Below are 21840 nucleotides of genomic sequence, written 5' to 3' on the forward strand. Positions count from 1 at the left end.
TGGACCGACCCGGCCCGTGGGCCACAAAATCATTTGGGTAGAAAGGAGAAACATGCATGGCGCTTCGCATTAACATTATTATATTTGGATGAATGCGTTTATTTATTTATTTTTTTTGAACTCACGGCTCACTCTATTATTCGTTTTATTTTTGTTATATTATATTAAAAGGGGGCACTTTAATATTGTATTTTTTTTCTTGTCTGTCTTACCCATTCTTACCCAGATGTAGTATCTGCACTTTACACATAAACGCACACAGCACACAACCACCCCTTGCGCAAGCTAAAATCTATGTTTTATACTCACACACACATGCTTGCTTTAAAGAGATGGCCAGCTCCCAGCATATGCGGAGGTCACCGTAGTTCCTGAATAAATCCTGAGAAATTATAAATCCTAGGAAATTCCTCCCGCTGGGGATCGAAGAAAACATTCGTGACAGCTAGAAAATGACAGCATAGGTAGAGGGAGGGAGCTGTGGGGGGCAAAATGAATGAAACGAAAACTAGCAGCGTACCGTGGCAAACAGCAGACGATGGCAACTACTACGTAGGCGTACAGTCGAGGGTGTTTCAGTTTATATGTTTACTTGAACCCGCTCTCTTCTCTATATAATTAAGCGAGCATATCGACGATGATCCCAGCAATACCAAACTCCAAACAACCTAATTACTCTACTTACTTAAGGGAAAGGAAAGGAAGGAGAGCCATGGCAAGCTGCTTATCCCCTAGTAGCACTAAGCTCATTGCCCGCCTCTTGTTGGTGGTCGTCTTGCTTGCTCTTGCTCCCCACGGGAGCCGGAGCCAGAGCCAGAGCCAGAGCAGGGGCGGCATTGCCATCTACTGGGGCCAGAACGGCAACGAGGGCACCCTGGCCCAGACCTGCGCCACCGGCAACTACGCCTTCGTCAACATCGCCTTCCTCTGCAGCTTCGGCTCCGGCCAGAGCACCCCACAGCTCAACCTCGCAGGCCACTGCGACCCCTACTCCAATGCCTGCACCAACCTCTCCGCCGACATCACCTTCTGCCAGTCCAAGGGCGTAAAGGTCATGCTCTCCATCGGCGGCGGCGCAGGAGGCTACTCGCTAGACTCCCAGCAGGACGCCCTCCAGCTCGCGCAGTACATCTGGAACAACTTCCTGGGTGGCCACTCCCAAAGGAGGCCTCTCGGCGACGCCGTGCTCGACGGCGTCGACTTCGACATCGAGGGAGGGAACCCAGACCACTACGGAGCCCTCGCGGCGTACCTCAAATCCTACGGCAATGCCAAGGGCAAGAAGAAGGTGTACCTGTCAGCAGCGCCGCAGTGCCCATTCCCGGACCAGTGGGTCGGCAAAGCCCTTGACACAGGTCTCTTCGACTATGTCTGGGTTCAGTTCTACAACAACCCGCCTTGCCAGTACACGCCGGGGAGCACCGCCAACCTCATCGACTCCTGGAACCAGTGGACGGCAGGGATCAACGCCACGTACCTCTTCCTCGGCCTGCCGGCCGCACCGGATGCTGCGGGAAGCGGCTTCATACCGGTGGACAGCCTCAAGTCGCAGGTGCTTCCGGCCATCAACAACTCCACCAAGTACGGTGGAGTCATGCTCTGGTCCAAGTTCTACGATGACCAGGATGGCTACAGCTCCGCCATCAAGAACTCCGTCTGATTCCCATCTCATCTGCTGCACCATTTCATTCCGAATGTATACATATGAGAATTCATATGTGTGTGCGCGTGTGCTGAGTACGTTGTTGTAATTCATATATGTATATGGTTTGCCTGCCATATATAGTCATTGTCAGTATGTGTGCATGCAAAATTCTATATTCTACTGAAATAAAAAGATACTTCTACCACCCATCCCGGCTAATGGCTATATATGTTCTGCTGAGCTTCAATCAAGATGAATGGCAATCAACTAGGAAGAACTAGTAAGTAGTAGTACCTTGTGCCTGGGGTTGGGGGTCCATTGAGATAGCCTTGCCGCGCCTAAAACGTACAGATGGTCCGCTGATCAGATATGTAAAAAAGAAAATAAAAGGTATGCGAAGAAGTTTACCTTTTCAAGTTCTTCATCAATTAAAGAAACAAAATCACATGTCACAACTTGATTCCAAGCCTAGTCTGCTAAGATTTCACAAGGAATATAAATGCCAAATAAACAAAAGGAACGGAAGTTGAAGTTTTCCTTACATCATAATAGTACATATACCTCTTAGCTAAAGAGGCAAAACCCTAAAACATAATTCATCTACCTCATCTACTCAAACAAAAGCTATAGTTACTAAGCTATAAAACAGGGGCAAACAAAAGATAAGATAAATTGCAGCTAGCTAATATTCCCTGATTCCTCTAGTGGGCTACAGAAACATCCCTACGCCTAGCTTGAGCTGCTTCCAGCAGAAGCGTCAGCAGAATCCGTCTGTTGCCTGGATGAACGCTGAAAGTAGTACCTGTTGAAGGAAAAAAGGTAGCAAGTTATTCATTAGCAACAAGTACATCAACGGAGAACTCATAAAAGAAAAAAAATCTGAAGTGGCATCACATACACGAAAATGTCGATTCCATGGAGAGATGAGTATTTCCTGAGAAGGCGTTCTATGGTATACCATTCTGATCGTTGGGAGCCACCTTGGTAACCAATTCGGGGCATGTGGATAACCGCTTCAGAGAAAATAAATGGAGTAACTAAGCCTGATGGTAGCTAAAGAGATAGATCATATTGTGTTCAATGCAAAAGAAAAACAGGAGTTGGGGGTATGTGGGAGAGGAGGGAGAGTGTAGCTTCAAAGGAGTGGAAGTGATTACAACAGCTATACAAACATGTTTCTATAATTTATAATTTAAAGAACCTCCACCGATGGTTATGGACATTTACCTAAACTGGATGTTTAGCGTGTAGATATTACTTAAAGCAATAAGCACATTGACAACTGGCATGAATTGGCAAAGAGATGGGTAGTGTTTGGATAGTTCAAAAACATGCTCTAGATTTCTAAATAAGGAACCAAAAGGGAACACTACCAGAACGCTGAGCAGCTGATGAGGCAGCTTTCGATAAACAGAGCTCTAAATCAGGCATGGAGATTTCACTTCTCGGTACTTTACGTCTCGGATTGTAAGACTGAACAATAGCTAGTGCCACCCATAAAGGCGCATCCAAACTCCGGGTGCAGTTGGCTTCTGCGGTAGGGATACAAATGAAATGAAAACATATAGGCAAGGTCAGCATGAAAAAAATCTATAAAATAATAGAGGGTGAACGTTTAGTAAATAGAAGCTGGAGAATTTGATGCACCCACAACATTTGATGGGCCTTTTGACACATCACCAACATGCAAAAAATTTCTATTGCATATGAATGGGTTGGGAGTATTAGAGATTGTATAGCTGTTTATATGCTTTCCATGTATACATGAATGTATTCCTTGTATACCAAGCCATATTGGCTATATATATGAAGGTCACCCCCCCCCCCCCGCCCCCCGTTTCTGCTCCCCTTTTGTAGAAGGATTAATTGGAGGTGCTATGTTCAGAATGCATGTGTTTATATGTTCCATCAACCTGTCTCAACACTACACATGGTACTGATCCTCCTACCATGCTACTTCTTCTGGGCCAAATGGGCATAGCAAATGAATTGAAGTGCTTTGAGCAAGATCATCATAGTGCCGACGATAGTTTCGGCCTTACATTTAGCAGTTAAGTATGGTAAGAGAATTTCATACATGTAAATATATGACACTTAATTCATCAGAGTGGTACAAAAATGATATGCAGTGCACACAAAAGTAATCAAAATTGGTCGAGCTAGTGATAGAAAAACTAACCATCAAGGTAAATCAAGTGAAGATCTCCCATGTGGAGGTCATCGAACTCAGAAGCACGGTGATAAGCATCTGGAATGCATGTTGAGAGCCTAGTCAAAGCATCAAACATTCCTCCATGCCCCCATGTCCCAGAATTATCTATGCAACTGTGACAGCATTGCAATATATTTAGATTTTGTTCAGAGGAAAACTGGCAAATGTTGAAGGACTTGGATATAAAAGATGCTGAACATTTTTCAATGTTCTGTTGTTTATAATAAGATACTGAACTGCTTAAAATAAGTAGTTGAAAACTTGATACAGGAGAGGCTTAATCTTTTCGACAAGTAGTACTATACTAACAGTAAGATAACAGGAAAAAAGAAAAATATCCTAGTCCCGACATCGAAGGGTGCACACAGCCGTACAGAGTAATTATGGTACATAATATATTAACTATTAATTAGTTAAAGATTTATTGGAAGAAGTACGGCCTGTTCGGTAGTGCTGGCTGCACAGCTGCAGTGCTGCTGCTGCAGCAGCTCAGCGCGCTAGCTCTGCTGTGTTGAATGCTGGCTGCAGCGCTGCAGCTGTGCAGCCAGCACTGCCGAACACGCCAGTAATAGCCTTTCATAATCATATTATCTTTCTTCCTGGAAATTAGTACCTGAATATGATGGCAGGCTTTGCAGGGCAAACTTTTGAAGGATTAGTACAATCTCCATACACAAGCTGGACGGATCCTGAGTCTGAAATATTCTGGCTTGCTGTGATATCAGGCTCCTTAACCGCTAGTGTCTTGTAACCCATAGTCTCCCATTTGGCCAATCTCTTTTCTTCTACTTTTTTCTTGTTAACTTCACGTTTCAAGAGCTTTTCTTCAGGCGCTGCTCTTTGCCTTCCAAGTTCAGCTGCGGCATCTTCAATTGAATGCGAAGCCTCTTTGAACTTCTTGAACCAGGATAGGTATGCAGATTCATCAAGCCCGGGGTCAACACTAATAGAATCAGAAGCCCTTCTAATCACAGTTCCACTGCCATCAGCCAAATTTGGGTTGATTTCAAATGCGCGTTCATCCTTTTCTGAAGGTTCATGGCTACGCATCATGACAACCTTTTCAGACATTGTTTTCAACTTTGCCAGTTTCTCCACACTGATTGTCTCAGAAGTTGTGTCCTCATTGATCGTATCTGTGGTTGTATCTGCAGGATCAAACAGATGCAAGCCAAAGATAATTGATCTCATGTCACTAGCTTCATTTCCCATATCTCCACCCTTCACATCAGTTCTATCCTCTTCTCCAATAACATTGTGGCTAAGCTTAAGTTTTCTCTCGGCTCTTCGCATTATGACCTGTTGTCAATTAAAAATGGATAAGAAACTCAGAACTTCAGAAGCAACTTAAAAATAAAGCATTAGGGCTCCACTAGTAAGCTTTACCTCTTCAATTGTGCGCTCTGACACCAAATTTATTGACAACACATGATTTAACTGTCCAATGCGGTGGGCGCGTTGTAGGGCCTGTTTGTCAGCTTGAGGATTCCAGTCTTGTTCATAAAAGATAACCTACAGCCAATCATCTCAATGGTCATGGAAAATATATTCAGAAAGGTCGTATGGTCATCATTACCAACTGTCTTATTGGTACTAAGAACGTACTTATTTAAAATAATAAATATTAATAGATTTAGAGGGTAAACCATAAGATTAGCTATGTTATCAAGTTCAATCACACTCACAGTATCGGCACCAATGAGATTAAGCCCCACACCCCCTGCTCTAGTTGATATCATGAAAACAAAAGCTCCACTCTGACCATCATCTCTCATAAGACCTTTGGTAGATTGAGAACTGAAATTTCTTATTGCTGCAAACCGTTCCTCAGCACGTACTGAACCATCCAGGCGCTCATAAGTGTAATTGCGCAGCTCCAGAAAATCCTATTTAAGTGATAATACAAAACATAAGTTACAATGAAATGTATGCATAAGTATTAAGACAAATAAGTCATTTATTGTATTAGCGTGACTGGGAAGAAGAAAACCTGAAGAATGTCCAGTGTTTGGGTCATCTGAGCAAATAACAAAACACGATGTCCTAGCTCATGGAGCTTCTTCAGAACAAGATCCAGCACAATGAGCTTTCCACTAACCTGAACAAGATGACCATAGAATATAATTTAATAACTATGTCTTCAGATTCCCCCACAGTCTGTTTACCTCCCTTGAACCTGCTGGCTCAAGCGGCCCTACTTAGTCATCCTCCTGCTGTGACCTGAGACTAGCCCTGTTCGTGGGCCGGGTTTCCCAGGTTATGGCAGGTTTGCAACCCATCCTGCATGTCTAGTACATGCGACTGGCTTGGTTCATTCCACACCATGTCTATTGTTTTAACCAGGTTTCCTATTTACCCAATTTTCCAAGGTAAATAGGCTCTTAGCATTTAATTTCACATATGAAGCAGACTAACCTGAACTAAATGCTCCCCTTCCACATAAGGCTCAGGTTCAATGCCACTGAACAGATATGGGTGACTGCAAGCTTTCCTCAGCTGTATAACCTGAGGAGAGTTTAGAAAAACAAGAGATGAACAATAAATTTACTGGGAAATTTTATGCATAATCTCTAAAAAGCGAGATAGAGTTAAAATGGTATAACTTTAAAAGCATGAGATAACAAAAGAAAAGGCTGTTGTCTTGGAGGGGGCTGGTAGTTAGCTGTGCTCCTTCTCAATCTTTTCAACAATATCCTGTACTTTATTGTTTCTCATTTAATTGAGTCATTTCAGCTGCTGCCTCCCTGGAACACTGATATGAACTGAAAAAATCAACACTTGCACTGGGAAATAAAAACTTCTTATTTGTTTTTGTTATGTTAAGAAACTTTTGAGAGGAGTAGGAACAATGATGTGTCAAATGACTCACAACTCAAAATACTTTCCTTTTTGCTACATGCACACTAGTAAATAATCAAGTGAGAAACAGCCAATGAGGTAACGAAAATGAACTTGCATAGCAGTATAGCACAGGTGCAAAACGTGAACAGAGATACTGAGGAAAACAAACAATGAAATTGATTATTATTGCAAAGCAGAAGATATAAAATGCTTGTTCACGAGAAGACGTAACATGGGACAGAAACAATTACAATGTTTTGCAAAGACTGGTGGCGAGACGATCCTCCAGTAATTGAAAGAAGTGTTTGCAGTTCTTTCCGCAACACCGACATGTAAAGCTTTTTTTGTAACTGTGTCAATGGCACCATCCTGTAAAATCGATTCAAAATAGATTAAGAAAATAAAGAGGACAAGGGCACAACAAAAGGGGAAAATATTCTCCTGAAGCAAAGAACCAGACACTGTTAGCTCAGTTAGTGCAGGCAGCGCCAGAATTCCTCTCTCGATTAGTAAAGCTTTTGTCCTGCGTAGCATAAATGCTTTGAGTATGTGTTTAATAATCTTGAATTGTCTGTTTGCTTTATTAGCTTCGGAACCTGTTTCAGAAACAAGATATCAATGATCCTGAAATCCAAAAGGAAGCATTTTCAATGCAGAGCCCAAAAGAAACACGCTCTGTTTGAAGCACACCAACATGAAAGAAAGAATGATGAAGAAATGGTAGAGACAATCGAGTGATGTACAAAATAGATTACAACATTTGTAAAAGCACTAGAAGTTTTGATTGCCATGGAGAGGGTTGTCAATCAACCAACTGAATGAAAAGGCATGCTCTGGTTGTATGCTTCTGTTAAGAGAATGACTAGACCAAAGGGTAAAAACATTAAGCATCCAACAGCAATTCACCGACACAAATGTGATACAACACGAATCATGAATAAACTGTGCAAAATTTTAGCAATAGAACAGACTGCATAAGGAAAACAAACCAGCGCATAAGCTACATGGAGAATATAGTGTTCATAGCAAGAGTGCACAAATGCACTGTTGTTCAGCACAAAAGGTACCTGGCAATTGACATATGCTAAAATGCGCCCCTCTAGAATTTGAAAGTAATACCTGTTAATGAGTCCCCTGCTTCCTTGAAGGTGGAAAGGAACTCATCTAGCTTTCCAAATATTGAAGGCAAACAAAAGTGCATCAACGCCCATAATTCAGAAAGGTTGTTCTGGATAGGAGTGCCTGTTAGTAGTAGACGTCTTGGCATGATGAAGCGTTGCTCAAGGACATTATACAGTACCTGGCAAAGAACTTTCTGAGTTAAACTTGGAAGGTTTGTTACAAAATATATGTGTATTTTAATTGATCGTAACCAAAAGGAGAAAAGGAAAAGGGTGTAACATATAGCATTTGAGTATTTGACACATGCACACCTATTAATCTAATTCCTTTTAACACCAATGCTTGGATTACAAGCTCAACGAACCAATAAAAATGCAGAATTGCACCTAGGATTTTAGCTTGAATAAGGTTAGAACTCCTAGGGGGTGTCTGCTCTTTCCTCTGCTTCCTTTATCTGGCAATGTAACTAAACTCTGATATTCTCGTTACAAGTAATGGAAATGAAGGGGGTTGTTTTTTGAGCAATTTTATGGTTGCAGCCCTCTCAAGCTCAACACAGGTTGTAACTAATCAGCTGAACCTGAAGTCCACAAACTGCTAGTGAAATATGAATATTTCCACTTGGCGCCACCAAGTCATAGCTATTCTTTAGTTTTCTCTTAGTCACAGTGCCCAATTCACCTCTGTCATTATGCTCTACCAATACACCGCTCGAAAGTGAAGATGTTTCTTTTCCCAAACAGTACTGAAAGTCTGAGCTTCCGTGCTACTGAATCAAAACTGAAAACATCACATAATGCACAAATACGAGGGCAGGTACATCCTGTGTAGCTTAGCAGTAGTACCAAGAGGTGCTTGGTGGCAAAAGCAGCAGTAACGGTAAGGAACCAGTCAAACCCTGAATTCAAAAGAACTACATAAATAAAATGGCCACTTACACTGGATGGATTTTTTAGACGTTGGGCCTCATCAATAATTGCATAGTGCCAGGGAATTTGTGAAAGAAAATCTTGATCCATCAAGGCTATGTCATATGTTGTCATGAGCACATCAAATGATAATTCCTGTTACGTGCAGAAAAGAAAAAAAGACATCGCAAGTATTGATGGGATACACATACACCTATAGAAGATTGAACCCAGAAAAGACAGAATAGCGTACATTAGAGTGAGATGATGTGGAAGCTCTCTGCACAAGTTCAAACAAGGTTCTCCGGAGGTCACGACGGTGCACCTTATCGCCAACATACTGCAGGACCCTCAAGGAAGGACAGAATTTACTGAATTCTGAGAGCCAGCCATCTGTGACACTTAGAGGACATAGCACCACTGCAAGGATGACGTAACTGGATCAGAAATGCAAGTAGCAGGTGTGGTGAGCTGTTAAGGGGATCAATGAAAAAGAAAATCAGGGAGATGTGTACGCACAGAATGGTCCAGGTGCTATACGCTGAACCTTGAGGTGGCTCAGCAGAGAAATTGCTTGTAGGGTCTTGCCAAGCCCCATCTGCCCATGTTCAAGACCCGTAAATTAAAATTCAGTCACATGAGTTAATATGGTTGGAGGGTCGAATGTAAGGGGGCCAACATTTGGTTGGCACATAAACAAGGTTTAATCAAGGAGATTAATAGGCAAGCATACACTGAGCACGCGGTAGAAAATGAATGGAATATAATAGAAAACAGACCACGCAGCAGGCAAACAAAATGCTCAAAGAGTCGGCAGTGGAAAGCTCACCTCATCACCTGCGAGCGATACGGCGAGAGATTAGCGCTGGAGGTCGGCAAACGGAAGGAGATTGAGGGGATCCTGGAGGACGTACCGAGGACGACGTTGACGCCGAGGCGGTAGCGGCGGATGAGCCAGGCAACGCCATCGACCTGGTGGGGCTTGAGGTCCGCCGCGACGCCGAGGTCGGGGAGGCGGGTCCCTTGATCCTGCGCGTCGGCGGAGTGGACGAGGTCGGCGGCCGCGAGCAGGCGGCGCTCGTAGGAGGTTGGCATGGGGGCGTTGCCTGCCTGCCAGGAGCGGGAAAGTGAAAAAAAAAATGGACGGAGAAGCGGACGCGCCCACGTCCGACTCCGGCCGGCGAGTCAACAGGTCTGCGCGTGCGCCGACGAATAGCCCTGCCGCGCGCGGATTATTCCTCACGGACTCATCATTAAATGAGAATGAAACTCCTATGAAACCCCCACTAAGAATAGCCTAAACCCAAAGGTCACTAAGCGGTGTCTGAAATTAAGATCAAATTTTTACGCTCATTCGGTCATACTATAGGAGACGTATGAACAAATACTAGAGGTCAAAGCCCGTAAACAGAAGACGACGAGAGGCAAGTACCTGGTAGCAGCGTCACGCGCGTCTTGCTCCCTGAACCACCGCAGCACACCCTCCCACTCGTCGGCCGGCATGTTGCGCAGTTGCGGGTGAGCAGCCATCAGCCGCCTCTTCTCCGCCTTGTCAAGCAGCACACCGACGGAGGAACACAGCGCGGCATAGGCGGAGGACAGCACGGATCCCATCGCCGTGGTTCAGCTCGATCCGGTCTCTGCAAACACTCGAGCGAGCGAGCGATCGCGCAACGGAACAGGATCGGTCTCGTCTATTTGCAGATTGATCTCTCTCTATCATGTCCAATTTATAGGGGAAAGGAAGCCATCGGAGAAGGCTCAAGAAACCACGCTGCTGCAGTCCGCTTTTTGGATTCCGATTCTGATTGGATTAGTCCTTCGTTCCAATCCCTGGTGAGTGGTGACCGAATCGGGGTGTGGAGGCCGGCGGCGAGATTAGAGGAGGTAGGTAGGAGAGGCCGAAAGGGCTAGCCGATGAGGTGGGACCGTGGGAGGAGCGAGCCTGTGGGCCTGTGGAGGCGCTGAACGGGAAGGATCGCCACGGCTCAATGCTAGACCTCTTCTCGCAGGCAGATTTGGCTATTACTCGTATTTTAAACACTTAAAAATAACATATTTGAAATTTTATATATCTCTAATTTTGGAGTCGTGAATCAAAAACCTTCCTACTTGATTACAAAACGTTGACATGCTATATTCCAAATTTCCAACGTATCTCTATTAAATGACATATCTCCAACGTATTTCCAACGCAATTTTACCTTCAAGGATATAACATGCCTGATTCTATGGTTCTCTTCTTTATGCCCATAAAATTTGACTAATTACATTTGTATGTCCAAAAATATCAACAGAGGGGGAAAAAAGTGAGCCCAATCCTTAACGCTTGCGTTCATCCATGCATCAAGGCAACAACTGTAGTGCGTTTATAAAAAAAGAGATAAGAAAGATAGCATTTCGAGTTATATTAACTTAGTCGTCCCATGTGAGCATGCATTGTCGGAGAGTGTGCATTGCAACACCTAGAATTTTCCTATCTTATACATCATCTAACAACCTACTCATCAACTTACATGACATATTTTTTGTGACCTATATGTATCCATTGTATGTAGGGTATGTACTATGAACACTACATTTTACCTCTATTTTCTTTTTCATAACAAGCGCAATTAACCGACCACGAAACAGCCAAGAACGGAAAACCACGTCACCCTTCACCCTCCGTTGCACATCCACCGACTCCAGCCCCCTTGTTTACTTCACTCCCAACTCCCAACTTTGGCACTATGCAAAAAGAAGATTCCCCATTACATCAAACTTGCGGTACATGTATGGAGTACTAAATGTAGATGAAATTAAAAAATAATTGCACAGTTTTGTTGTACTTTGTGAGACGAATCTTTTGAGCCTAATTAGTCAATGTTTGGACAATAATTCACAAATACAAACGAAACGCTACCGTGTTGCTACAGTAATTTAGCACCTCCCAAATTCGCAAGTAAACAAGGGCTAATTTCCATCCTCATAAATAGCTCCCAGGCTCTCCTGAATTAACAACGACGCCTTCCACGTATTCCCACTCCGCCCCCTTCGTTCTCCCAGAATTCGCGAAGCAGTCCCTCCGCCCCGACTTTCGTCAGGCTTTTCCCGCCGGGATGGCCTCCGGTTCAGGAAAGAACCAAGAAGGCAACCAAACCGAAGAACCGGTCGAGAGCGAGGAGTCCAACGCCGCCACCGCCACCGCCACCGCCGCGGCCGCAGAGCCGCCTCCCCCCGCTCCGCCCTCCGAGCGCCTCCAAGAACGGGCCCATGGGTCACCGGAAGCCGGAGGCCGGAATTCCTTCGCTGCCACCGCCGCGGAGGCAGCGGCTGCGGCCCAGCGGAAAGGCACGGGGATCGGGGCTCCTTCCTGCCGGCGCTACGCGGGCGGCAAGCCCCCACTCCCGCCCCTGGCCCCCTCCGTCTCGAGAGCAAGGGAGCCGAAGTCCGCGACCGGCAAGCCCCCACTCCCGCCCCGCGCCGTCCGCGCCTCGAAATCGAAAGGTAAGAAGCCGATGTCCGACGCGGAGGTGGTGAAGAGCGGCATGGAGGTGAGGGCTAAGTGGAAGGATATGAGGGAAGGGCGAATGTATATGAAGGAGGTGCTCGACGAGCTGTTGGAGGAGAGCAAGGCGAACGCGGATATTGACCAGGAAGACGAGCCGGAGGGAACGGCGATGCAACAGGAGCAGGTGCGGTTTCTTGGATCTTTCGACTGCGTTCTTGAGTGATTCCTGCTTGCTTGTGATTTGGGAAATCGAATCCTACCGTTCTTGAGGACCTTGGGGAGGATTTAGTGGCTGGAGCCAAGGAATTGTGTGGCATCCGAGATTGGGGACTTTGTCTTTCTGTTCTTCTTGCACTAGCAACGATCTTTCAGTGACTATGTAGGTGCGCGTTCTTGCGCTGTTGTATTCAACTCTTCTTGCACTGTTTAGTTTAATGTCTGAAACTGGCATGGAAGCCCCAAAGCATAAATGTGAATAGGTGACAAGACTGGATAAGTTTTGGTTTTCTTTTTTCTGCTCCCTTGTTGGAATATTTGACTTCGATGTTAATTCTGGAACAGGTGAAGTCAGCAACAATATGGCCTGAAAATTATTACAAGGGATCGATCTGGAGAAAGGTATTACATGACTGTATATTTCTTACATTTTTACTTGTAATTGGTGGCTGGTGCGAGCAGTCTTGTAACAATTTGTGTTTGAGATGTGGGGTTGGGATCTCTCTGTCTTCCAATATGAAATCTTGAGATGATAAAGTTAATTGTGGCAAGAAATCATGTACAAAATGGTGTAGGATCAGAGGGTAGAGATAAAAGCATGGGCAAATGCTACTGAATTCAGTTTCTGTCCATCCCAGATTAGATGATTGTTGGTTACTCATAGGCCCTCTTGTGATCTGATATGGAATTTCAAGAAAATAAATGATGTTGTTGTGATGTGTTCTAAAATCTCTAAAAACTCTAAGGTGTTATTACCTGCATTGATTTAATTAACGGCCAGTGTTTGGCTTATTCTTCATTTTACGACAAAATGTAATGGTATATTGAGGGCAATATCCTGGTTGCCGTGTTGGTAAGACAACAAGTCAACTTGAAGCCAAGTATACATGATTTAGTGTTGATGAATGGTCTAACAGTCTGAAGTTACAGTATCATTAGCAATATAGACAATTTTCAGATAAATTTCTTTGAAATTTCTGTAGTACCATTTTAAAAAGTCGCATTGCCTTTCAATTGTTTCCTTGTGCAAAATGTTTCATCTTGTCATTAATTATTCACTGTTGCTGCTAGTTCTGGCAGAAATTGTGAATTTTAACCCATTTTCTGTTGAAAAGTTTTTGGACAGGATAGGAATCTCCGACCTAAATTCCAGAATAGCGAATCCCGATGTGAACTACGAGGTTTGACTCCTATACTATTTATGCGCCTCTTCTAATTGATAGTATTCGCATTGGATGGCAATTGGACCTAATTGTCTTTGAATTTCTATTGAACTTAGGAAATGTGGTATATGCTCTCTTTTTTTCTTCACTGAACAACAACCAGTCGGTATCAGCGAAGACATTACATTTTTCTAGTGGCTTAAGCTTTTCTTATAATGTGGAAACCTGACAACATAACAAATTAAAATTCCTTTTAAGATCTGTTGCTTCCTGGTTCAGATCATTTTGATTTGAATTCCTTTGTTCTTCTGTTTGTGCAGACAATCCCTATGTTCGACGTCATTAGGCATTACAGGCTCCTTGAAATGGTTGCTGGACGAGGAGTGGAATTTCATTCAAATGCACTGAACCTTCGTCGCACCTATTCTGAATTTAGGCCAGTGCGTGGAGATGGAGAGTGTTTCTACAGGAGCTTCATATTTTCCTACCTCGTAATGTCCCTCCCCCCTTTCCTTAGAATACGATTCATGTTTAGTGGTTCACACTCCGATTTGTGTCACTGAAAAACAGGAGCAAGTTCTTGATAGGCAGGATACACATGAGGAACATCGTCTTCTTGTTGCTGTTAAAGAAGTGGCTAGGCAACATGAGCGCCTTGGGTGGGCCTCCGAATTTTCCAGAAGCCACAAAGTAAGCTCGCGTTTCTTCACATTTGTTATTTCTGAGATAAACATGTTAACAGATGATTTTCTTCAAGTTATATCAAGCTACAAGCTGGATCTGGCCTCTCACTTTCCTTTTTTTTCTTTCATCATTTGCAGGATGTGCACCATTGTTTCACAGTAGTGGCATAGTTACATGCCATCAGCATTTTACACCCTGTTGACATATCTTCGAATTTAAATTTATTGAAAATGTAACAATCTAATGCTAATAGGAATACATGTTGAGATAAGTTTACTTTCACAGAACAGCAATAATGAGATAAAATTAGAGACATTAAAGGGCTGCTTTGTGTGGTCATCTGATCATCAGATCATAAATGTTTAATTTTACCTACTTGCTTATATAATCTTGTCTTTCTCAACTAATATCTTAACAGTTGTTGTTTACTGGTAGAAGCTTCAAAGATGAGTCTTATGATGTTCATATCTGTTCATACCTTGCTATAAACGGTCAGTATTGTGTAAGTATTATTGCAATATATAGTGTTTATCTGATTATCTGATTCTTTTAGGAATTTAAGAAGCTGATAAAGAAAGTAATGAGATGGAAGAGACACAGCAGATGGAAGCACGTACAAACAACTAACAGGTTCTAATATGTTTTATTTTCTGCAATTCCATCAGAGTTTTTCTGCCAATGAATTTCACGTAGTTAACTGAACATTTGCCCTTTTTCAGCTACCGCAAAAAGAAACTTCTTCAGTACTTCAACAGCTATGACAAGACGAACGACAGTGAGTAAAAAGCCCCTCCCCCCTGTGTACCAAGATTTCCTTCCTCCACTTCTATCATAACTCAATATTCCAACACATCACATTTTGTTGGTCAGTCTTCGCTTTCCTCGGATTGGTAGCAGCTATCTGGATATCCTCGCACAGTGACGAGTTCGAACCACTTATCCGTGAGGTCAACATTCTCACAGATGTAAGTATCGCCACTACTTTCCCTTGGGTTCTTGCACTACTTCGTTCTGAATCTGAATTGCTAATGCATCTGTTTGAGAAAACCTGACATTACCTCTTTAAAAACAGTGGTGCTTTGTCGAAGTTATACAGTCGAGGGTCCTCACAGATCATATTCAGATAACAGCACTTGTCAACGCACTTCGGGTGCCGCTGCGGGTGGAGTATCTGTTTCAAGAATTTGGTCAAGACCTCTACACTGGCGAAGGCTCCCAAGACACCATGCCAGGAAGCACGTGTTCGCCACGTCGTCATCATCAAGTACCCCTTGATCACAAAGTTCCTCAACTGACCATGCTATACACGAACCTGCAATGCAACATCTTCTTCCCCAGCCCGGATGCTATTATTGAGAACTTTCATCAGGAGAAAACAAAGGTACAGAGTCCATGTCTAGCCACTGATTAGACTGTTGCATTTATTTGACTTTGGTTACATTTGTCCCGCTGATTCAATTAAATTTCAAATTCTTTGTTTTCTTGCATTCTTGGAGTTTAAGAGAAGCTTTAAGGCCAAAGCAGTACAGGCTCTAGAGCTCCCACCTCCTCGGGATGGATCTATTTCATGCACCATCTGTGCTGCAGTAAGAATTGGCTGGTTGGGTTTCCTATCTGTCCGCAATTCAGTTCTCAGCTGGATTGCAGGCTGCTTTGGCAAACGACAACGGCCAACGCCGCCTTCTGAATTCAGTTGGATATCTGTAATGGGAAAGCCAATCCTTAATGAGGATGGTAAGTTCCACTAAACTTGCTTTTGTTTCCAGTTAACCCCATATTGATGTCGCTCTTAGATACATGGCTAATGACTGAACAAATGCGTTGCTTCTACGCGTCAGCAAGCTGCACAATTGCATCATGCACGATGTGCATCGAAGCACAACACAGGCTTGCTTTTGAGAGGGTAAATGGCAGAGGATCTTTTACTTTCAAAGCAAAGGTCCCTGCAGAACTTAAAAAGGCTTGCTCCAAGCGTGGAATTTGGAACCGCGAAGATGGGGCTGATATTCGTGAGATTCTGAAGGCGATTGCTCAAAAAGGCGGTGTGCTAACTGAACGCGTGCCTAATAATATCAAGCTACCAATAAGTGGTTATCATTGTTTGCATGATATTGGTGGCTTTCAGTTAATGAGGCTTATCTGTGCACATGGTCCCGTAATTGGAATACTATGGGCAGAACTTGATGATTATGACAGAGCCATTGGTGACATTGTTTATAGACGAACACCAATGGAGTATAGGTTTCCTAATTCTGGCGCCTACCACGCTGTTGTGTGCTTTGGCTACAAGTATGACCCTCAAAGGGAAGAACTGCACATACGAGTTATGGACAATCATGCTGAAGATGGTCCTCTCAGATGGATATCATTTGCAGCATTAGAGGAGTTTTACCTGCCTTTGATACCAGAACCTGTTGAACTTCATAAGTTACGCAGGAAGAAGAAAAGGGAAGAGCATAGTGTATCAGCCTATGTCACCCATAGTATGGTCACTTTGGAGAAGAAGCTTATGACGTGGATCAGATGCCGTGAGCTTGACAGGTTCTACAAGCCTAGGCAGCAAGATGTTTTTCTGCTGGACAATAAGTTGCGACATGGACCAGAGCACCGCCAGGGCAGCTATAGTCCCGGACAGCGACTTCTAACAAGAGGTAGAGAGCCTGACCAAGTCAAGACAAGGGAGGTAGCTGCAGTGGTGAGAAATCAGGTGAGAAGTGAGAACCCAAATCAACACACTGCTCGGGGAAACTGAGTCCGACTGCTGCCTGTGAGTATGATGAGCATTACTAAGTGAAAGAGGTAGATGGAGAATTAGGCATACACTGACGAGATAGATAGGCGTATACTTGTGTATACTTCTTCTGATGGCACAAACTGCTGGTGCCAATAGGATGATCTGTAGCTGCGCTGCTCCATTGTAAAGTCCCGACTTGGTACATTGATTCTTTTGTGAATTGTGATCACATTCTCATAACTACTGCTTCCTGAGATAATTGATTCTTTTGTAAATTGTGATCACATTCTGTTAAGTACTAGCTTCTTGAGATAACTTTATTGTCTAACAGCTTGCTCTGTAACTCTGTTGAAGTAGTATAATGTTCATGCAGCTTAATACAGATCCCTGTTCGATCATAGTAGACTGCACTTTTCATGGCGTGGGTGGATTTCATTGCAGATACAAGAAATATATATACATACATATATACATATACATATATATATATATATATACATATACATATATATATATATATATATATATATATATGTATGTATGTATGTATGTATGTATACACACACATTTATGTTGATTATGCACAAAGGGTAAAATAGGGAAACAAGTAGTTTTGAATTCTCTAGGCCAGCCAAATGCCATGATCCAAGCAAGCCTCATGAACAGACTGCTCTTCTGGGTGCTTGCTCTGGATTACTACTTCTGTAAGTCCACTATATTATCCTGCTACCCTCTCATTTTGTTTGAGAGATCAATTTGGATTGTTTACTCCTGTGGTGAGTACTTTCTCTTATCTTAGGTTACTGCTGTTCTTGGCAATACTAATACTAATATTTTCGTGAGAAGAACACATACACCCATACAGTGATATAATTGCATTCAGCTACAATACTGCTGTTGTTGGGATCCATCTACTATTTTGTTTATAGAAGAAATATTCTTGCTGCTCCGTTCCCGCATCTTCCGCCGATCTTGCGATCTTCCAGCCTTGTTCGGTTGCATAGGGGTTGATAAGGATTGGTATGGCAGGAAACATAGTTCTAACTCTTTGCTATTTTTTTTGCCAATCACTTGGCAAAATACAAGCCGACAATACGAACCCAAAAGGTGGTTGCCAGCGAGATCAAGATTGATTTCAGACTCCTATAGATGTGTGGAAAATATGATGTACAAATGATAGAGGCCCGAAGCCTAGGAACAGAAGAAATTAAAGAACAAAAAGGCAACATCAAACTAATGTTTTAATCATGGTACGATAGGAACACAGATCACACGAACAAAAACACTTGCAGCTAATATAATACGTCTATCTCCCCTCAATTAAACATTTTTTGCCACCTTGTTCTTGTCAGCATCAACCCTTGCACGGATGCTTGTAATTGCAGCGCCGGGTCGGCCTCAGATCACGACCTCTCAACCTGAATATAGAGAGGATATCAATCAAAACGTGTTCGTATTACCATAATAAACATACTAAGATTCACTAGCTTTGCAAGCAATTGCACTCCTAATCAGAGAAGAAGACGATAGGTAAGTACCTGGCAGCAGCGTCACGCGCGTCTTCCTCCGCGTCTTGGTCCCTGAACCAACGCAGAAGATTCTCCCGCTCCTCGGCGCGCAGATGCGGGTAAGCAGCCATCATCCGCCACATCTCCACCTTGTCAAGCAGCGCGCCGACGAAGGAACACAGCGCGGCGTAGGTGGAGGACAGCACGGATCCCATCGCCGCGCTTCGGCTCGATGCGGTCTCTGCAGACACTCGAGCGAGCTAGGGCGGCTTGACTGCACAGGATCGGTCTCGTCGGTTCGCAGATTGGTCTCTCGATCCTGTCCAATTTATAGGGGAGAGGAAGCCGTGGTAATCAGATCTTGATTGGACTACCTAATAGAAAATGATGACTCCTTCAGAAAAACTAAATTATTCAAGTTCTTTTTACGAAAGAAGTCCCGCTCGGCCCGACGAGTCATCTACTAAAAAGGACCCTCCCCGCTGTGCGCCCCTCCTTGAATTATTCGGTCATGCAATACTTTTTTAATACAAAGTACAAAATGCATTTCGACCCGTTGCAGTTCTCAATCATTTCGTGGCACCAGGTGTGGCTGAACCATCTACGATGGGGGGAGCGAAGGGAGGAAGATTAGATAAGAGAATACGCTCTCGCATCGCTTTTTTTAGAAAGCTCGACCAGCGAGAAAAAGTGTTTGGCCCGCCAAAAAGAGGTTGATCCACTTCATTCGCCTGATGGTGAGATGGGAGGACGCAGGCAGAAGAGGCGGACATGGATAGGAAAAGATAAATTAAAGGGAAGGAAAAGAAGGAAAATAAGAAGAAGCACCTGAAATTAAGAATTCTCATATCGTAGTGTTAAATTTCAAAAGGTTTGCAAATTGGGTATCAAATAACAAAAGACATGCAGATTGGGACTCAAACAATGAAATCTCTCAATAAGGTGTGACTAAAACAATCGGGAACGGATGAGAAAACCCTCTAACCAGTTTTGATATTAGATTTTTTTATACGAAATCGAAGATGAAATCGGAAAGCTGGTCAGAAAAATGATAACGGGTAATTCAAGCTGTCAGAAACAAAGTAATTCGAATGGGAACATGTCAATAACAATCGGAAACCAATAATACGGACCGGGAACATCGATCCTTGTAACCACTCGAAACACTTAGCTCAACATAAATGATACAGATACATGAAGCATGCCCCCATACAATGAGGCATATCCAATCATAACCAGACAACAGATATAAACAACACAACAGTTCATACATGACATTCATAAATCATACGATAGTTCAGGTGCAACCGTTCAAGTTCATAAATCGACATGACGACATAAAACCAAGGTCCATAACTAAATGATCGGCTAATAGTAGCAGCCAACATAACATAGTCTGATACAGTGATCCATGGTCCATACACCAACTCCGTAGGTCCATACATCAAGTAGGCAGCCAAAAGAAAGGTCCCAACTCCAATTGCATTAGTCACAAGTCACAACAATTCACCAACAGCAACTACATACATGTCTTGCAATTCAAACTCCAAATCCCTTCAATTGAACCCCTTCACCTCCTCATCACTATCAGCAACTTCATCCTCCTAGTTAACAAGATAGACAATGAGGCAAAACAATTAACTAGTGAAGTTGTAATGACAAAATCTTTTGAAAAAAATAATATGAACTCATTTTACAATAATAGAACTTGCAAATATGTACCTCACGCGCCAATTTTGTAGCAATGGCATCAAGAACTTTTAGGGCACCCATAATGGAACCAACTCTCCTATCTGAAATTGAAGGACAACAAAACATATATTAGCACAGTCAAGACATATGATCAATTTTGTTATAGAAAATTAAGGACAACAAGATAAATGTACCCTTTCTTGAAGCAGCGACCCAGTCCTCGGTGCGTATCAAAGTTTCAACTATTTCTAGATCAAGACGGCTTCGGAACGGATCAATTACACGACCACCAGCACTAAATGTGGATTTAGAAGCAACAATACAGACTTGAACTGCCAGGAGGTCCCGTGCAATTTGGGAAAGGACAGGATACTCATCTTTCTGGTTCTTCCACCAAGACAAAATATCAAACTTTCCACTAATCCTCAAAGGTGGATCAACCATGTACTTGTCCAGATCATTTAAGTTATCAATATCAGATCCACTTGATTCATACAAGAAATTTTCTAGTTCATCATCTTCATGGTCCACTAGCAAATATGATATATCACTAGGTTTTGTAGGTTGATCTACTCCACTCTTAGTTTTTGAAGAAGATGGTGCATAAGTTACATAGAATTGATACAATTTCTTAAGGGCATCATAAAATTCATCAAGATGGACTCGATATCCAAAACCATGAAACTTCTTCAAGTAGAATTCTACAAGCCCTTTTTGTACTTAGGATCTAGGAAGTATGCAACAGCAAGGGTAGTAGAGGACTTCTTCCAATATTTTTGAAACTTCTTACTCATAGAAGATGCCATTTCATAATAGTCAGATCTAGACTAGTGCACCAATCATCTAGTAAAAGCTTTATATCACAAAACCCTCTATAGAATAAATTTGTAGTTGGATATAAAGTACCAGAGAACAATTCTGTGAGGTCATAGAATTTCTTAAGGCATTGAAAAAGTTTGTATGCCTTGGCCCATTCACTAGAAGATGGAGAGATCTTTTCATACCTCCGACGATCTAATGACTTAAGCCTTATGAATGTTGCCTTGTAGTATAAGGCATCACGCAACATCAAATAGGTTGAATTCCATCTTGTTGCAGCATAAAGAGAGAGGCCCTTAGTTGTATCCAACCCACACTCAGTAGCTCTCTTCATGAGTTCCTCCCACTGCAAGGGGGATCCTTTAACAGCTAGAACAAGTGCTCTAATGTTGTCAATTGTATGTGCAATTACATTCAAACCATCCCTAGCAACCAAGTTCAGAATATGACAAGCACATCTCACATGAAAGAACAAACCATCACATACTAGTGATGCATTACCATCCATCTTGACATCAGCAATGATATGTTTGATTGCTACTTCATTTGCTGCTGCATTGTCCAAAGTCAAGGCAAACAATCTCTTCTCAATGTACCATTTAACCATGACCTCAGTAAAAATCTCAGACAACCTAGCACCAGTATGTCACCCTTCAACATGGAAGAAATTGACAATCCTTTTCTGAATGCACCACTCATCATCTATCCAATGCACCATGACACACATGTATCCCTTGTTTTGGTTAGAAGTCCACATATCCATAGTGGCACTAAAATGGCATTGGACAGTTTTGAAATATCCA

General features: G+C 42.9%; 3 protein-coding genes across 5 annotated transcripts; 2 read left to right on the forward strand and 1 right to left on the reverse strand.

Moving 5' to 3' along the window:
• Window positions 1–106: 106 nt before the first annotated feature.
• LOC117837716 (acidic endochitinase) lies at window positions 107–1928 on the forward strand. The gene has a single exon (XM_034717455.2). The coding sequence runs from the start codon at window positions 638–640 to the stop codon at window positions 1658–1660; it is 1023 nt and encodes a 340-aa protein (XP_034573346.2). The 5' UTR covers window positions 107–637; the 3' UTR covers window positions 1661–1928.
• Window positions 1929–2141: 213 nt separating this feature from the next.
• On the reverse strand, window positions 2142–9957 carry LOC117837712 (probable helicase CHR10). Of its 3 annotated transcripts, XM_034717447.2 has the most exons (17): window positions 9643–9957; window positions 9558–9565; window positions 9248–9326; window positions 8982–9148; window positions 8759–8884; window positions 7818–7998; window positions 7159–7294; window positions 6950–7067; window positions 6273–6362; window positions 5848–5955; window positions 5543–5743; window positions 5244–5369; window positions 4471–5156; window positions 3825–3970; window positions 3019–3177; window positions 2544–2658; window positions 2142–2447 (listed from the first exon to the last, which is right to left on the reverse strand). In XM_034717447.2, the coding sequence occupies exons 1-17, from the start codon at window positions 9821–9823 to the stop codon at window positions 2375–2377; spliced, it is 2700 nt and encodes an 899-aa protein (XP_034573338.1). In that variant the 5' UTR covers window positions 9824–9957; the 3' UTR covers window positions 2142–2374. The 3 variants fall into 3 exon arrangements, with proteins under 3 accessions (XP_034573338.1, XP_034573340.1, XP_034573341.1); XM_034717449.2 differs by lacking the exon at window positions 9558–9565 and having other exon boundaries at window positions 9643–9844; XM_034717450.2 differs by lacking the exons at window positions 9248–9326; window positions 9558–9565; window positions 9643–9957 and having other exon boundaries at window positions 8759–8844; window positions 8982–9048.
• Window positions 9958–11814: 1857 nt separating this feature from the next.
• On the forward strand, window positions 11815–17421 carry LOC117840993 (uncharacterized). The gene is made up of 11 exons (XM_034721550.2): window positions 11815–12405; window positions 12783–12839; window positions 13553–13618; window positions 13921–14091; window positions 14171–14290; window positions 14838–14914; window positions 15004–15059; window positions 15155–15249; window positions 15357–15665; window positions 15781–16018; window positions 16123–17421. The coding sequence occupies exons 1-11, from the start codon at window positions 11830–11832 to the stop codon at window positions 17034–17036; spliced, it is 2679 nt and encodes an 892-aa protein (XP_034577441.2). The 5' UTR covers window positions 11815–11829; the 3' UTR covers window positions 17037–17421.
• Window positions 17422–21840: the final 4419 nt, after the last annotated feature.

Source organism: Setaria viridis, chromosome 9 (genome assembly GCF_005286985.2).
Source record: "Setaria viridis chromosome 9, Setaria_viridis_v4.0, whole genome shotgun sequence".
Lineage (NCBI taxonomy): Eukaryota > Viridiplantae > Streptophyta > Magnoliopsida > Poales > Poaceae > Setaria > Setaria viridis.

Coding starts and splice junctions, on each gene's coding strand:
- LOC117837712 (XM_034717447.2), bottom strand. CDS start 9,823: ATGCCAACCTCCTACGAGCGCCGCCTGCTCGCGGCCGCCGACCTCGTC. Junction 7,999..8,758: donor GTCTAAAAAATCCATCCAGT/GTAAGTGGCCAT, acceptor GTTCTTTGCCAG/GTACTGTATAATGTCCTTGA. Junction 5,744..5,847: donor AAACACTGGACATTCTTCAG/GTTTTCTTCTTC, acceptor TCACTTAAATAG/GATTTTCTGGAGCTGCGCAA.
- LOC117837716 (XM_034717455.2), top strand. CDS start 638: ATGATCCCAGCAATACCAAACTCCAAACAACCTAATTACTCTACTTAC.
- LOC117840993 (XM_034721550.2), top strand. CDS start 11,830: ATGGCCTCCGGTTCAGGAAAGAACCAAGAAGGCAACCAAACCGAAGAA. Junction 13,619..13,920: donor ATCCCGATGTGAACTACGAG/GTTTGACTCCTA, acceptor CTGTTTGTGCAG/ACAATCCCTATGTTCGACGT. Junction 15,250..15,356: donor AGGTCAACATTCTCACAGAT/GTAAGTATCGCC, acceptor CTTTAAAAACAG/TGGTGCTTTGTCGAAGTTAT.